Source organism: Sinohyriopsis cumingii, chromosome 1 (assembly GCF_028554795.1).
Source record: "Sinohyriopsis cumingii isolate HCF-2022 chromosome 1, ASM2855479v2, whole genome shotgun sequence".
Taxonomy (NCBI): Eukaryota; Metazoa; Mollusca; class Bivalvia; order Unionida; family Unionidae; genus Sinohyriopsis; species Sinohyriopsis cumingii.
The window spans coordinates 79,104,022-79,120,930 of NC_142961.1; the positions used below are offsets into that span (position 1 = coordinate 79,104,022).

At 34.9% G+C, this 16,909-nt stretch overlaps 1 protein-coding gene across 3 annotated transcripts in view; it reads right to left on the minus strand.

Moving 5' to 3' along the window:
* Nucleotides 1–1,851: 1,851 nt before the first annotated feature.
* The window catches only part of LOC149807186 (PHD finger protein 24-like), a 63,855-nt gene continuing 48,797 nt past the window's right edge, over nucleotides 1,852–16,909 (minus strand). For all 3 annotated transcript variants that reach the window (XM_089935034.1, XM_089934968.1, XM_089935092.1), the window contains one exon: nucleotides 1,852–2,024. In XM_089935034.1, the coding sequence (XP_089791160.1) occupies nucleotides 1,937–2,024 (88 nt within the window). In that variant the 3' untranslated portion in view covers nucleotides 1,852–1,936. The remainder of the gene's footprint in view (nucleotides 2,025–16,909) is intronic.

Sequence of the window (16,909 nt, forward strand, 5' to 3'; positions counted from 1 at the left end):
GGATGAGAAGGTGTATTCTTCAATTATCTCCAACTTGCTGTAGATTTATAAATTTTGTTTGTCATTTTAAAATATACATTGTCTTGCAGTCATTTTTGTAAACTGTTTTATACCATTTCGGGTTACAATAGCTTTGTGCCACATTCTAAACTCATTCAATTTGGATAAGAGTTCTTTTTTAATTCCCAATAAAAATAATCTATACCACGGTACATAATGTTTGTCTGACCCTGACAGAACAACATTAATACGTTGTTTCTGATATGTATGTATGTATGTATGTATGTATGTATGTATGTATGTATGTATGTATGTATGCATGTATGTATGTATGCAAGCATGCATGTATGCATGTATGTATATGTGTGTGTATGTATGTATGCATGTATGTATGCATGTATGTATGTATGTATGTATGTATGTATGTATGTATGTATCTGTGTGTGTGTGCGTACGTGTGTATGTATGTACGTGTATATGTATGTATGTATGCATGCATGTATGTATGTATGTATGTATGTATGTATATGTATGTATGCGTGTATGTATGCATGCATGCATGTATGTATGTTTGTATGTATGTATGTATGTATGTCTGTGTATGCATATGTATGTATGTGCATATGCATGTATGTATGCATGTATGCATGTATGTATGTATGTATGCATGTATGTATGTATGTATATATGTATGTATATGTATGTGTGTATGTCTGTATGTATGTGTGTGTATGTGTGTGTATGTATGTATGTATGTATGTATGCATGCATGTATGTATGTGTGTGTTTGTGTGTATATATATATATATAATGTGTGTGTCTGTATGCATGTATGTATATATATATGTGTGTGTGTCTGTATGTATGTGTATGTATGTATGCATTTTTATATATATATATATATATATATATATATATATATATATATATATATATATATATATATATATATATATATATATATATATATCTGTAAACTGGCTTATACAATTATTAATATTCTCGTGTATACAATTTTGGATTTGAACGTTGTGAAACATATTCTGGCTTCTGTGTCATATCATTGGATTGTAAAGCATTTGTATAATCAGATCTATATATGACATTCCAAAAGAATATTTTGAATTTAAATAATTCTAGGTAATTTAATTTCCTTTGTCATGACACTAGCCTCTCAGTATTCCATTGATGTATGTCGCGCTCTTGAATGTTTACATTCGTAGCAGTAGAACGTGACAGCTTTTCTAGACAAATAGTTTCGTTAACTCTTATGAGTTTATGATAATTGATAATTGTGCGAAATCTTACGAGTCTACGATAATTGATATGTAATTAATATGGGTCGTATGGATAATTATCCCTGACAGGTTTCTATATGAAAAGATTATTTGAAGAGTATTTATTTCCTTAACCGGATAACTTACGTGATCATTCTCCATAATTCACGTGATTTGAGCGAAAGGGTGAGTAAAATTTTATCAGACAAAGAAATTATTTAATACATAACGCACATTTAAATAAATCCCGATCAAAATTTAACAAGAACTGTGTTCGAAAATACAAAGCATGTATTCCCGTTCTTTCCTCAGTCTTATATGTCTAACGTGCAAAACAAAGAAGGTAGGAACAACAAACACTAGCTTCGATGCAGTGGACAAAAAAAAAAGACAACTTGAACTTCTGTGAACCCAGACGAACATGGGGATTGGGAAGACCCTACGGGAACCACAATTCCTATCAAAGAACTATTTTTATTGAGACGGGGCCCCAAGAACTAATTTTGTTGAGGGTAAGAGAACATAATTTCTTGTCAAAAACAAGCAAAAAGAAATTAATTTTTAGAATGAACACTTCTTTATGTACAAATTAAACAGAGTACTCGAGACGGTGGCTTCTTGGTATAAGACTTCTTTATGGAAAAATTAAATTGAAGACTCTAGATGGCAGCTTGTTGGTGCATGTTTGGTCTTGATGCCAGTATTGCCCATGCCTCACGCCTCAGGAATCGCTGCCATTTGCGTTCTCTGAAAGTAAAACGGCAAAAGTAAGTACAAATTTAGTTTGAAATGGGCCTATTGCACATAAGAGTTTTTACAGTGGAATTGGTGACTAAGTTATTTAACATAGGACAAAGTTTAATGGAATGAGATAAGATTATTTTATCCTAGGCCGTGAATTACATTATATTTTGAGGGAAATAATCTTGATTAATGCACTTGAGTAAAAGAATATATTTTCTTACTGCCCGTCAATAGACCCTGATAACATTATGACATTGAAATTTGATGTTAATTTTCGACGCTTCATTTGTTTAGCGGTATGGCCGCTATATATTGAAGACGAACTGAGTTCAAATATAACAGGAAGAGAAAAGATTTCTTACTGAACCATTTTACTTTGAATTGGGAATGATAGTTATGGTATTATTTATATTTTCTGTGCGAATATTCACAACACACCGCACAACATAAACGGTAAACCGCTGACAGAATGAGTTCTGGGCTGGAGAGTCGTGTGTGAGAGAGAGAGAGAGAGAGAGAGAGAGAGTTGTCAAAAATGCCCATTATAATATTACTTGACTTGTAAACGTTTCCTATTATAAAAAGTAAATGATTCGTAAACTGTGTTTCCTATACTGAGGATCTCAAATGGGTAATGGGTAATGATTTAATATTGAATTTTTGAAACGAGTTGAATAATGTCCAACTTTTGCGAGTACTGGCTCGCAAAAGCTGGACATTATTCAACGATTTTCATAAATTTAATATTCAATCATTCCCCATTTAAGATTCTTTTGATTACATACATTTTATTTCAGTGGAAATTATTTAGATGGAAAGAGGATGAATAATTTCGTTCATTCTGACAGACGTTGCACCTTTCATTTGCTGTGCGTAAAGAATGGTCCCAAACAAAGTTGAACTAGCATTAACGTTTAAAAGTAGATTATACTTTTCTACAATCTGTAAGTCAAAGAACACGCGTCCTTACTAATAAACAGAACATTTGGCATAGACAAAATAATTTGATGCAGTACCCCCATTAAACTGCAGTAGAGTAGTCTTATAAGGGGGCTTCTGACCCAAAACACTATTTTGAACTTGGCGACATCATTCTCTCCCCCCCCCCCCCCCAGCTTTTTCAAATTCTGTTGTTACAGCTGCTCTTCGTCTATTATTAGAGTCGACGTAATCTTTCATCAAACGCGACTGGTTAAACTTTAACACACAGTGAACTTTTCTTAGTATTAGACCATGATCAAGCGCCTGTTTGAGATTTTTATAATGTAAAATATATTTTCGTTTGTCAAGACGATTTGGTACTAGTTTTTGAACAAGATTTACCACTGGTGCTTGCACTAGACGGGAAATATTGCTGTTTTCCTGATCGCAAATTTTAGTCGTTCATCATTGACTCAGGAACAAAACGGATATATGTACGTCATGAAGATCAACGAGATAGTCAAGATTAACATCAACAAAATATATCATCTGACAATGACATCAAATTTGGTCTAATCAAAACTCAGCTGGATAGCGAATTAATGTAAGGATCAGCAAGTTCTTCGTACTGATACTGAGATAACTGCATCTGATTAGATTGCCGATCCGATGATATACTCATGTTTGAAACACGAACATGAAACTGCACAATAATCTTCAGACCCTTGTGCGTTGCAAGCTTAGATTTTGAAGTTGGTTGAAGTAAATAAAACAGATTTGTAGATGAGAAATATGGTAGTAAAAGTTGATTATCAAATCTCCAACTAATGTCAAATCCAGCAAATGCTGTTGCAATGTTTTTGGGGCTGATATTTTGTCACGAATAAACTTTCTTTCGCGATATCTGCAAGTTGTAACATCCTATAATATTGTTTTTATATTTATCTAATAATACTATACGAAATTGTTACTTAGAGAATTGAAAAACAAATGTATATGATGGAAAATTTATACCCGCGACCAATCATCGTAAATGATCTTGCAAGGTGCCAGGAAATATTCTCGTGTCATCCAAAATATAATGTGTTGCCGACAATGAACTTGGTGTTGTTATAAATCTCAAAACGAAAAATGTGATCGGAGTATTAGCATTAGGAGGTTAAAGGATAAAGGTAAAATCAGAAGATGATAATGAATATACAAAAATGTTTTTACATGATTTTGTCTGGACATTGTTCATTGATGATATTCCAACTGGAATGCAAGTTTATCATGTCAATAATCAAGTCACCAACAATGATATTGCAAATTTGACTATGAGAGAGGAGTTTAAACCACATCCGATATATAATCTTTACGAGGTTAACACAAAAGTTGTCGTCAGAAACACCGAAACAAGAAAAAATATTGGTAGTGTTGGTAATACGGTATTTTTCAGGTTGCAGTACGAGGTATACAAACTAATCAAACGTTATATCACTCACATCGTTTTATTTTCGAAATGTTTAATGGTGCAATTCCTGTTGGTCATGTCATTAATCATACAAACGGTATAAAATCAGACAACCGACTCGAAAATCTTGAAATTGTTACCTGTTATTTTCTTTTGAGGTAACAATTTCACGATATTCGAGTCGGTTGTCTGACAAAGTTTTTTTTATCCTTCTCGAGTTCTGATAAATGGAAATCTCTTAACAGGACCTCAAACGCCGAATAAGGATGCTATCCAAGATTAATATGCTTGAGATCCGTTTTATCATTGCACATAAAAACTTTAACCGCGTCAAATAGCAGGTTCATATTTAAGATTTAACTCTGACAATACTCCTTATTTTGTCTGTCTTTTATTATTCTTTATTAAACCAACGTTTATGTATAATGATGTTCATAAAATATGATATGTTTCAACGATTTGTTGATCTTCGAACTGAACTTGATAAAACTGAAGACTGTAATCAACTGACAATAACACATCAATACGTAGAGCATCACAATACTGCTTGCAGTTCAAAATTTGATCTTTAAACATATATATTTTCTGTACCTGATGATCATCTTGCCGATGAACATATATCGCAGACACAAGTTTAACGTTGGTGATCGTGTCGGAATTTCATTGCAAGAACCGGATTTGTATAGCATCGTTTGGTGACATACCTGTTGTACTGTGTATAGTGTTATTATTATTTGATGTAATCGCTGGCAGATAATCAATATATTTGTTAGTGATTTCTTTGTTGTTGTAAGCTGCTTGTAGATCTTTTCTTTTATCGTACGATTAACTCAGTCGACAACGAGACTCTTTCCTTCGTTAACTGTAATATATGTTTTGCATTGTTTTATTTCAGAAACTGCTCGAACTTTTTGTTAGAAAACTCTGATCCATGGTCAGTCCAAATCTTATTTGGTTTTCGCTCTGTCTTAACAATAATATTTTTAACGCATCTGTTATCGCCGATCCAGTTTTATCGGCAGCAGGACCGCTAAATGCGCATTTGCTAAAGACATCAATGACGTTAAACAAGTATATTTTGTTATCGTTTTACTGTGCAATGGTCTGCATATCTGCGAGATCTATCGCCCAGGTGTCATCAACTGCGTTTGCGACGACCTTCAGTCGAAGAAACATTTTCTTTTTCGGTTTGTGAAGCTCATACGCCAGAAGGCTCTGCGTTCCATTGATATCTGACGCAGGTTTACCAGGTACACCAACGCCAAGTTTATATTTTGCTCCAATGATACCTTGAACAAGATTTCGATCAACTCGTTCTTGCATATTATCTGGTTTTATCTCTCTTAGTTCGTCAAGCATTACCAGATTTCAACCTAGTTTAACTTTGACGTGATCACGGTAACAAAAATATCATGACGCTTCGCAACTGCATCAACTTGATTGTAACGGATCGTTATTTTCATCGAGTTGCTGATCAAGTGGGTTCCATGGACCGGAATATTTATGTCCTGGCAATGTCCAAGCTTCCTTTGGTGTTGGTAATTTGTCAATGATTTATATCCAATTCTGATATAAGCAAATATCTTATTTTGTTCCAGGCGCAGATCTTTGTTCACATCGTTGCAATTACATTTCATTTATTTTTATTCGCTTACTAAAATAACCTTTTCGTCTGACCTTATTGTCAAAGTGCTAGCACTCTGGGTTTGCATTGCACAACAATCAGTGATTGTATCACCGGATTTATCTTGTTTAAGAAACATACTCTTTCTCTTACCACAGACATCACATATACTTTTTAGCATGCTTCTGTTATTAGCGGTTGTTTATGTTGTTTCATCGATGTTATTGGTTTTGGTTCTGAGTTTGAAACAGTATGTTGTCGTTTTATACTTGAAGCCAGAAAAAAATTAATGTTAAGATCGTTTACGATCGAGTACCGCTTTATGATCATTGCTGACACTAGGAAACGAGGCAAATTTCAGAAACTTAAAAAGTTAACTGGTTCGCCATCAGACCTGGACGCTAGCATCCCAGACATCCGTAAGATAAATACAAGCAATAATAACCACAAGCTGAAGTTCCAACTGGCTGAAGCTGATTAGAATTATAGTTTTTTAAAAATATTATTTTAGGATTTATTGTTTAATAACATTACTTGGAGAAAGACCAAGCGCGTCAAAATAATTGTTGTTGTAAAGCGCTACCCAGTGAATTCCAGATCCGTCGTGGAAATCTTGTTTATTGATGAGACAGCTTTAATTAGTTTCTGGTGATCTACTTGCTAGTTCGTCCTTGCAAAATACTCAGATGAATCAGCTTATATCTTTACGTTTATCAGCATTTTAAAAATTATTTCCCGCTGACGATTTTATATTTTTGTCTCCGGTAGCATCAGTCCTCATCCACGAATTCTACGAGTCCGTCTTCGCATTGGGTATACCTGCATTCCGCGTCCTATCCGTGACAGATTTGGTAATAACCTTCCCGCTATCCCTGCTAGCAAAAGGCCTATGAACCCGTCCTTGAACGCGTTGCGGTAAGTGCTTGTGGTCCTTCTTTTTTTTTTTTTTTGTTTTTTTTGCCTTTGGAGTTCTTCGTGCTCGTGTTGTCAGCATTGTTATAATTATCGATCAAATAAAATTTAGATTTTATAGCGGCCCTTTTTATAGCAACTGTTTGATTTCGTCACCAGTGACTCTGTCTCCGGATACAGCTTTTTTGTCACTCCTGATACTGTACCTGACGATGAAGCTAAGCGTAACGTTCCTAATACAGGTAATATCTTTGGCAATAATGTTCGTTCTAAAGTATATATCGTTGTTTCAATTTATCCAGCAAGGATCGCTTTAGATCTGGCAAATCCTGTTACTTGTGACCCTGACAGATCAAGTATAAAAGGCTTACAATTTAACAATTTGGATATCTGACATTGTCTTAGAAGTAAGTTTGTTGGAACGCAGTGAGTTTCAAAATCTATTTTTAATGAAACTACTTTTTGTTTAGCTATAGCTCATGCCTGGTTTTGTATTTGTCCTTGTGACAGGTTAATCTCATGCAAAATATATTTCGTTATGGATTTTGACAGATAAAATATTTTTAACACTACACCAGTACATTCATTCTTCCTTTGTGGCGTCAAGTCTTATGAGCACAAGCGTATTATATGTTATCTGGAGCAACAGGAACCACTAACAACGTCCACGTTACTTCGATGTCAGCTGTTGATCTAATAACTATGTGCTTACATACATCAAAATGTGATATCTGGTACAGAAACTGATATTTCTGCATCGCCTCCATCCGATACATATAAGTTATAGATACGTTTCTATTAGCGTTATTTGCGAAGCTGCATTCGATCGCTCGTTCAGGATATTGCTTAGAGTTTATTCTAACAAATAATCGCTTACATTAGCGTTTTGTGGTTGATTATTGCGTTCATTTTGTCGCTGAAACACGATAAATATATATCTTGGCAACTGTTAGTTAGACCATGTGTTATCCGCCATGTGTTATCAGTTGAATTTGGTACAGCTATTTGATAAACGTTTTTCTGTTCAAAATATATCTTTCTGATGTAGACGGCTAACATTGTCTCAAGTTCTATTAGTTTTGAGATGGATGTGACAACCCGTGGAATCCATAACGTCAATCATGAAATCACAAACTGGCAATCAGCAATATCAGCAGCATTTATCAGACATTTGTTCATATCATCTCGGTCAAGTATAAGAGTATGTTTTATACCACGAAAAACTTTATTTTAGTCCCTGCAAAATCCAAATAGTGTGCTTAACGGAAACATCATTGTGATTTGACGAGACTGAGCTGTATAATTTCTTCGTTTAACAAAACCATCATTATATTCTCGAGGATTGATCACAGGACCAATACTCTGAGCGTTTGCTAACAACGCAGCTGTATCATCTGTAACGCTTGGTGGATTAATTCCAGTTGCATTACAAGGAGCTATCAGAGGATTTCTTTCAATTGCTTCTGTATCAGATCGAGCCGTTCCATACTAATCATAAAGTCTAGCTAAAGAGTTGTTTATGTTAGTGCGAGTCCTTGTATCAATAGCACCAGGAATTGGTGATTCACAAATTTGAACCAGATCCTTATCATCAGTATTTTCTAATGATGTTTCCTTGATCCATATCATATTTGTTGCAACAGATCTCGAGTAATCATCGCTAAACAACACAATGTTATGAATAGTACTTGCTTTCAGCAAGTGCATATAAATATATTCGACTGTTTGATTGGCGAGTTGATATCTGGCGCTTTTGAACAAGCTGCAGCTTTTGTTTACTACTGTAATATTTGCACCAACACGAATATCACCATCCACAGCTGTTCTTATACTACCTCGTACTTCAAGTACGGCTTTGTGCGGCAGCAAAAACACATCTTCATCTCGTGTATTAAATGTTCTGATGCCCATCTTGTTAGTCTCATTAGAGTTCTCGTCAAGATATTCAATATACTCGAACTCCGTTGCAGAATCGTCTACGGTTATCATCTCATCAGCAAGGTAAAGATAACTTTTTATAGACATTATTATTGTAATCGTCAGACAAAATCGTGATCATTTTAAAACCATCTAGAATGCAGCAACCTCACGCTGAGTACAAGCACTCACTCCGAGGTCGAGCTCGTGAATCTAGTTTCCTGACAATCTCATCTCCGACCGGAGAGAACAATTTTTTGTTGTTGTTATCATTGCACGTGCTGTTTCTGATGATGGTACTATTTCAGAAATAACATGTTTTATATCCGGACCGCTTGGTACTCCACCTTTGATTTTATCAGCCATCTTTTGTCAGACAGCTGTTCCTGTTGAAAAAGCCTTTGATGCTTATAACGTCATTGGAGCTTCTTTGTGAGCTATTCCATGTATATTTTCTATTATTTTTGAGAAGATATTCCCGAAAAAACGATAGATTTTTCAGTGATAAATGTTTCGTTGTTTTGTCCTGTTATACAAAATGTCTGATCAAAGTGGCTCTGTTCAGCTACTGATGCGCATGTGAATATAGTAAGTAACAAGTTCATTGTTTAGATCAATCTGGCGACCTGACTGATCAGTAAGTGTCATCGTGATAGATGATACTTGATTTTCAACACTAATAGGATAGTATATTATTCGTCTCGGATTTACTTGCATTAACGAACCCGGTGGAACATCAGGGCTAAACGAATAAATCGTTTGTCCTTGGTTACCTCGTGCAGTGTATGACCTATTTGCAATAGAACAGTTATCAGGATTGTATTTGTATCTGTGATGTTGACGGCTGACTCGCGGTCATATGATACTGTCGCAGATGTGTCCGATCCGTATTGTTATTTATTGAATCCGAGCGATGATCCGATTGTGTATTGGCCCCTAAGATCGATAAACAATTTGTTTTTAGTGTTATTCTTGCTCGTAACGTGTTATAGTTACATATGATCTCGAAATTATCAGATGATATACCACTAGTATCTGTGGTTATAAGATACTTGATTGTTTTGTTGATATCTGTGACGTTGTAGGCGCCTTCTGGTATCTTGACAGATTTCCACTCGATGATTTCACCCCGAACGTAAAATTGTCATTGAAGTTAGTTTTAACATTTGCCATAGAGTGCCAGACAGTAGCAGATACTAATCCGATCACATATTGCATTGGGGACTAGGATCACGAACGACAACATAATTATAAAAACCTGAAAAGTTTGTACTGTTCGATGTTGTCTGAGATGAGTCAGGTAACAGTGTCATCGACGACATTTGTATTTGTTAATCGCAGATAAATAACATAATAACGTGTCTGCGTTAGCGAATCAAGTGGCTGTGTAACACATAATGCACGTAAGTCGTTAAAGATCCGTTTGGTTTTAGGTGATCAAATATTTCAACTATTTCATTCTCTATTTATGTGCTAGTGTTTCCCGCTTCCTTCAATGAGATTATCAGCATCAGTCGATCAACGATATTAGCTGCTGAGTTAAAGATCTTTAATCCTTTACTAGATAATATAGGTTTTTCACAGCTTTTGTCATAAAATTTAAACAATCTAGCAAAATTCCATGATTTGTCGTATGGTTTTGCTCTTGTCCTAAAAGCTTCAGCTGTTATAATCATAATATTAGCAATAATTTCTTCACGCATTGCTGTAAAAAATCCCATAATTTCTTTTCGTCTTTTACTTTTGAAAAAAAAACAAACATGTTCAGCTTTTTACCATATTCATCAATTATGTACATCTTATCTTTAATTTTTTCATATTTTCTACGTTCCCACGAGCGAACATTGTTAAGATTTCGATGTTTCTCTTCAACATTATCCATAACAAATTTTTTTTTACGTTCTTCATCTAATATTTTTCCTTTGATTTTTTGGTATTTTTTATTTTCAGTATCGAGTCCTAAAATATAAGCTTCGGAAATATCTTTATTTTCTTTCGCAATTCCTTCTTGACGTCACGTTATTTCATCAATTCTTATTTCCATTTATTCAGGATCACCAATTTGCTCAACAATGTCCACAGCAACTTTTCGTTGTCTTTCTTCAAGTAGTCCTCGCAAACCATCTTGTTTTAATATTTTTATATCTTCCGGTGATACTTTGTCGATGCCGGGTTGTTTGCCAAGTACAGACTATGATAGGCTTGAAGGGTCTTGCGGTTTCTGCTACGGCTTGTTGTTGTACAGCACTTTCTTGTTCAACGTTTTTCTTAAACTTAGTTCTTGTAACAATATATTTCCTTAAAAGATTTATCCGCGTCTTGTCCATTATTTGTGATCTTAACACACATCAGTTTAATACTTCTTTACAATCTAAGAACTTGTAAATTCCTCGTCGAAACATGTGATTGGTATCTCTTGCAAGTTTATTGAATAAGGAAAAACTGTGATTTCATTGAGCAGCCTCATAATAAACCTCAACAAATTTGTCTCTGGAAACATCACCGCATTGTTCTCGTGCTATGTTTTGCACGTCTATGTTGTCAAGTCCGTAAACAATAAATAAAACCAACCCGTATTTCTTCTTATAAAACGATCAACGTTATAAAAACCTTGGGCAAGATCAATTGCATTACATCTTGGATTTCTTGACAATGAAAAGTAAGATTTGATCTTGTCCATTTCAGCATTGCTCAGTGGGATATCTTCAAACACTATAATCTTATGTTCGTCCGAGTCTAACTCGGCAATCAGAAACAATATAATTGGATGTTCTTATGAAAAATATATCTTCGCCAGCACCAAGTTCATTCTTTAGTTTTTCGTTGTATTTATTGAGCAAAACATATTTGTCTTGCTGGGGATTGGAATTAACGTATACATATACACCGGATCGTAGTTGAAAATGTCGTTGAGTAGCAAGTTCATTAGCAAGTCTGTTTTGCCAGATCCAGTACGTCCTACTATCAGGTAATGACAATCTGGTAACTCAAAACTGTGTTTATTTTGTATTACTCATTCTCGTTCTGCATCAAAATGTATTATGCTCATCACATAACATGTGCACAAAATTGTGTCAGCAGTAGTTAGAATAACATGAGCTGCTACACAAAATTTGGTACGTTAATCAGTAGTTCATCCGGTGAAACAACTGCAACAACAGCTGATGTTGTCCTAACAAATTATCTTAAGTGATATTATTATGTCAGGTCAGCGAGTGCTAGACATCGAAACAACATATCCACCAATCAACCCACATAACTCATATACCGTAAGCTTTGCACAATTTGATGCTGAAAGTAATGGTAAGTTGTCAATAACTGGTGGAAAGATGACCGGTAACTTAAGTATGTCAGATCAGCGAGTGCTAGACATTGAGACAAAATATCCACCTATCGACGCAGATAACTCACAAGCAGTAAGCTTTGCACAATTTAATGCTGTCAGCAATAGTAAGTTGTCAATAACTGGTGGAAAAATGACTAGAAATATCAACATGAGTTTTAAAATAAAGATTGTAAATCTTGAAACTGATTATCCCCTACTAACATAAATAACTCACAAGCGGTAAGCCATGCACAACTTAGCTCGGTAGATAATAATAAGTTGTCATTATCTGGTAGGATGATGGCGGGATATATTGATATTGGTGGGAAATTAATATTTAATGCTCAACTTGATGATACAACTTTGTCCAATAACAATTCTGTAACAAATGTAAACTTTGCCAAGGATAACTTTGTAATAAAATCCGGTGATACTATGGTAGGAAATCTGGACATAGGATCGAATAAGATAACAACTACGGCAATTCTATCAGCGGTGTCAGATTTAACAAATAAAAATCACGTTGACGATAACATAGCAAATAATATTCCATCACGAGTAGCAAAATCCAGTGATACGATGACAGGTATGTTAAGCATGGGCTCGAATAGAATAACAACGGATTATAATCCAATCGCCCCATTTGATCTAACAAATAAATTGTATGTTGACGCTAAGATAAGTGCAACATCGTGGAGTACAATTTCTTCTACAGATGCTAATTATCTTAAAAAATCCATGGTACAGTTACATGTGCGATCGATATGGTCGCCAAGAAGATAACTTCTACGTACGTACCCGTTTCAACATCTGATCTTACCAATAAACAGTACGTGAATACTGATGCACAATCGCTTGTAGTTGGTGGTAGTACAAAACGAGTTAAAAATAGCATTGGTCATATTCCACATCTCTAGGATCCTGTCAATAGTCGTTGGAGATTTGTTGTAACAGTGTCAAGTTATTATTCGGAGAATAATCCAAGTTATGCGTTTGCGTTTACCAATCTTATATCTGGCGGGTTAGAGTGGATCACATACGGAGAAACATCTAACTTTTGGATCAAAATAATGTGTCCAGCTGCCGTAGCAATATACAAAACTCAATTATCAGGTCAAATAAATGCTAATATCGGATACATTTATGATTGACCATTGGAAGAATCGAATGATGATACAACATGGAATGAGCTGTATGGGCATTATTGGGTGATTTTGTTACTACTACTTCACAGCAATTTACACTTCGTCCTGCAGGAACCATAAACAAGTACTCGTATTTCCGGATTTATGTTATCAGCTCTATAGGTCCATATCTAGGTTTGTCGATGTTTCAAATATATACACTTGATGACCTAGTATTGGTCTGGTGTGGTAGCACGCTGTGATTTAATGTGATTTTAATCTACAATGTTTGTTGATCCTACATCGATCAGAGTCGCAAAAGAATTTTATAATTTTATACTAAACCCGAAAACGGAGATTGAAATGGATGATTTTGATTCGCTAATCACAGAGAGTGATGAGGAAGAAAGAGCGATAAATAGAATTGCTCGAATGAAACAATTAACTTTATGTTCCCACGGTTTAACCGAGAACAGTGATAACTTTGCTAGAGTTTCATGAATGAGAGGCCCTCGACTGAAATACGCGATCAGAGACTTTGATAAAATTAGTAAATATTGTCCTGTAAGCGAGTGTGAGGAACGGCGGTTAAAGGTTGAAAAATATTTGATAAATACACTGCTTGAGCTAAATAAAGAAAATGTTTTAACCATTGATAAATCTAACCTTGTAAAAACAAAACTCCATGGTGGTAAGAAACCAGAGCAGGAGCGACTAAAGAAGATTCACGACGAGCTTGATAAGCTTGCTGAAACAAGGAAACACAAGTTTCTAAATAAAAATCGTAAACTCAAGGACACGTTTGCTAAACCTCTAGTACTTCGTGTACTAGGCATGGACTATTATGATATAAAAAACGCTGTTAGAAATAGTGGATAATAGCGTTGACAATAACCTGCTAACAACAGCATATCTACTTTTGATATACTCTCTCACCGGCGATATAGAAAAGTATAACATATATCACATTAATGCTGCACTAAACGCAGTATCAGAAATTGAAAATAGGATAGAGTTATATGATGATGTCAAACGAGACATAGTTTATCAAGAGCTTGATGAAATTACAACTCTGAAACGTGGAATTGACGAAGAATATGAATTATATAATAGTTCTAAAAAGACTTTGTTAAAAAACTATTTTAAAAAAGAAACTGAAAAGTTACTGACATAAACAAAATACAAAGATATCAAAGATCTTATTGCTGGATACCTGAATCTACCCGCCATATATATATAGAGCAAGCAGATATTATCGGTCCTTTAAGTTTTGCAACGGCATATGCAATTCTCGGGCAACATCTAGTACTTAAAAAATTTAATCTGGGTCAGTTATCTTACGTTGTTAGTTATATCGACGAAACAGAAGATATTTATCGTGATAGAGTCAATAATATTACTGAAATACCAACTTAAATACCAACACATTTTAACAATCCATTTTCATCCTCAGTATTAACAGATATCAGATATGATGATATCTCAACTAAAGTAAATGATAAGTAGAGAGAGTTTCTTGCCGATACTGTCAAAAAATGTTAGTGCTCTGATTGATAAGGCTTCAGCTGAAAATATTTTTACAAAAGATTGAAATAATTACAGAAACAGTTTTCTAATGACGAAAAAGAAATAACAGATTTCAATCATATTTCATCTGGTCTCCCAGACAACGATGGAGAGTAGCTGATCAAATACTACAAATATTATCCTAAAAAAAACTTTATTGTATCAGACGCACCAGAAAATATCACAGCAGAATAATAAACGCGCTGAATTATATTCTAATATTACTAACAACGGCTGGAATTGTTATAGCCGGAGGCACCACGAATCCATTATTGTTAATAATGTCGGGGATAGGTATTACATTATCAACAATAAATAAAAAGATCGAACCAAAATGCGAGAATAAAAATAACTTCATGTAAAATAACAATAGCATAGCAACTTATAATACAATTCTTAATAAACGTCGAGCTTATCTCAGAGGTGAAAGGTTTATCATGCTAGATATGATACAAGAACTGCGAGTCAGAGATGATTTACTCGTACATATGATACCAAACAGAGTTGCGAAATACGAAAAACGATACTCAGTAAATTTTTTGTAAAATCGCCAGCAAAATTAAGAATAGCAAAATTTTGTGTGAAATATAAATATAAATAACAATACTGTAAAAAAATGGCAAAAGGAGTACCTGACGACCAGGTTGAATCTCGTTGGATAAGTTGGGTAATTATTATACTTGTTTTTCCATTGTGCGTAATAACTTCTGTCGGGAACGCAAGACAATGTCTATCGCATTTTTCTTGACTCGAATACATGAACTTGTCGATCTAACGTTCGTCCGTATGCCTTAACCACACGGCTACCAAGGTCTTACATATATACAGATGAAATTTTGATATGTAACTATACGAAGCGGACACTAATCTCTTTAGAGCGTGTGTATACATCGACTTTTTGTAAAATCGGAGCGAGTTTTTAATAGCGCGTTCAATTTATCAGAAGTTTGACCTGCAAGTCACAGCGAGTTCTTAATAGCGGACTGGAATTTTGTGTGAATGTTGGATATAGTAGAGTGCAAGGCACAAACCGCTAGCAGTTCAAGTTTGTGTGAAATATCAGATATAAAAATGTGCTTGCAATTTTGTCTGAAATATATCAGTAGTCTAAAGGGGTGTTTCTGGATCAAATCCTATTTTGTTTCACTACGGCGACGATTCAATGGCAGGTCCTCGTATGATAATCGATTATGAAATAGACGCTGTTGCCTCAACAAGTTGTTTTCGTAGTTGTTTCGACTAACTTCAGCGGGATATGAGTGGGGGGGGGGGGATTATGCTGTCAAGTTCAAAATAGGGTTTTGGGCCAGAACACCCCCTTTATAAAACTACTAGTAGACGATCCATGTTAACGTAACCTAACATGTCACTTTCAAAACTAAACATTGCATTGTTGCAATATTCATGTGAAAGAAGGTTTACTAGGTACAGAAGTTCTCATATTTAATGTAATGTATTTGTGATCAGATATTTGTAGTATTTATTTTGGAACAGCAGATTACAGAATACGTAAACAAATTTCATTTTAATTCGGAATTGCATCATATATTTACCGCGTAAATATGCATTGGTTGGACAAACTTGTGTCAGTTTGGAGACCGGTTTATGACAGCATTCTTCTGTAAAAGAGGTGAGTTTATTTACTTCCGTACGTTAACATTTAAACCACGCTTGTATATAGGGTGGATTCCATGCTTCATATATACCGCCTCCCTCAACCCCCACCCTATAAAAGCAATACGCGTAGTTTAGCTTGTTGTTGTTATTGTTTTTCTCTTGCGGTTTTAGCCATGTTTCATGTTATAATATGTCATACGTGACATAAAGTATTGTGTGGTTAAATCAGCCATATTGAAACAGACGAGACCATTTTCCTCAATTACATTTCGCGAGTCGATTCGAGAAATGGCGACCAAAAATGTTCATTGAAAACAAACAATTCCAGAGGGGGCGCTCACCAGTTAATATGTACTTTTGAGAGAGTGACGTATGTAAGGTGAAGTAGTTCGCATTTAAAACATGCACAATGGAGAGAATGTTGGCATA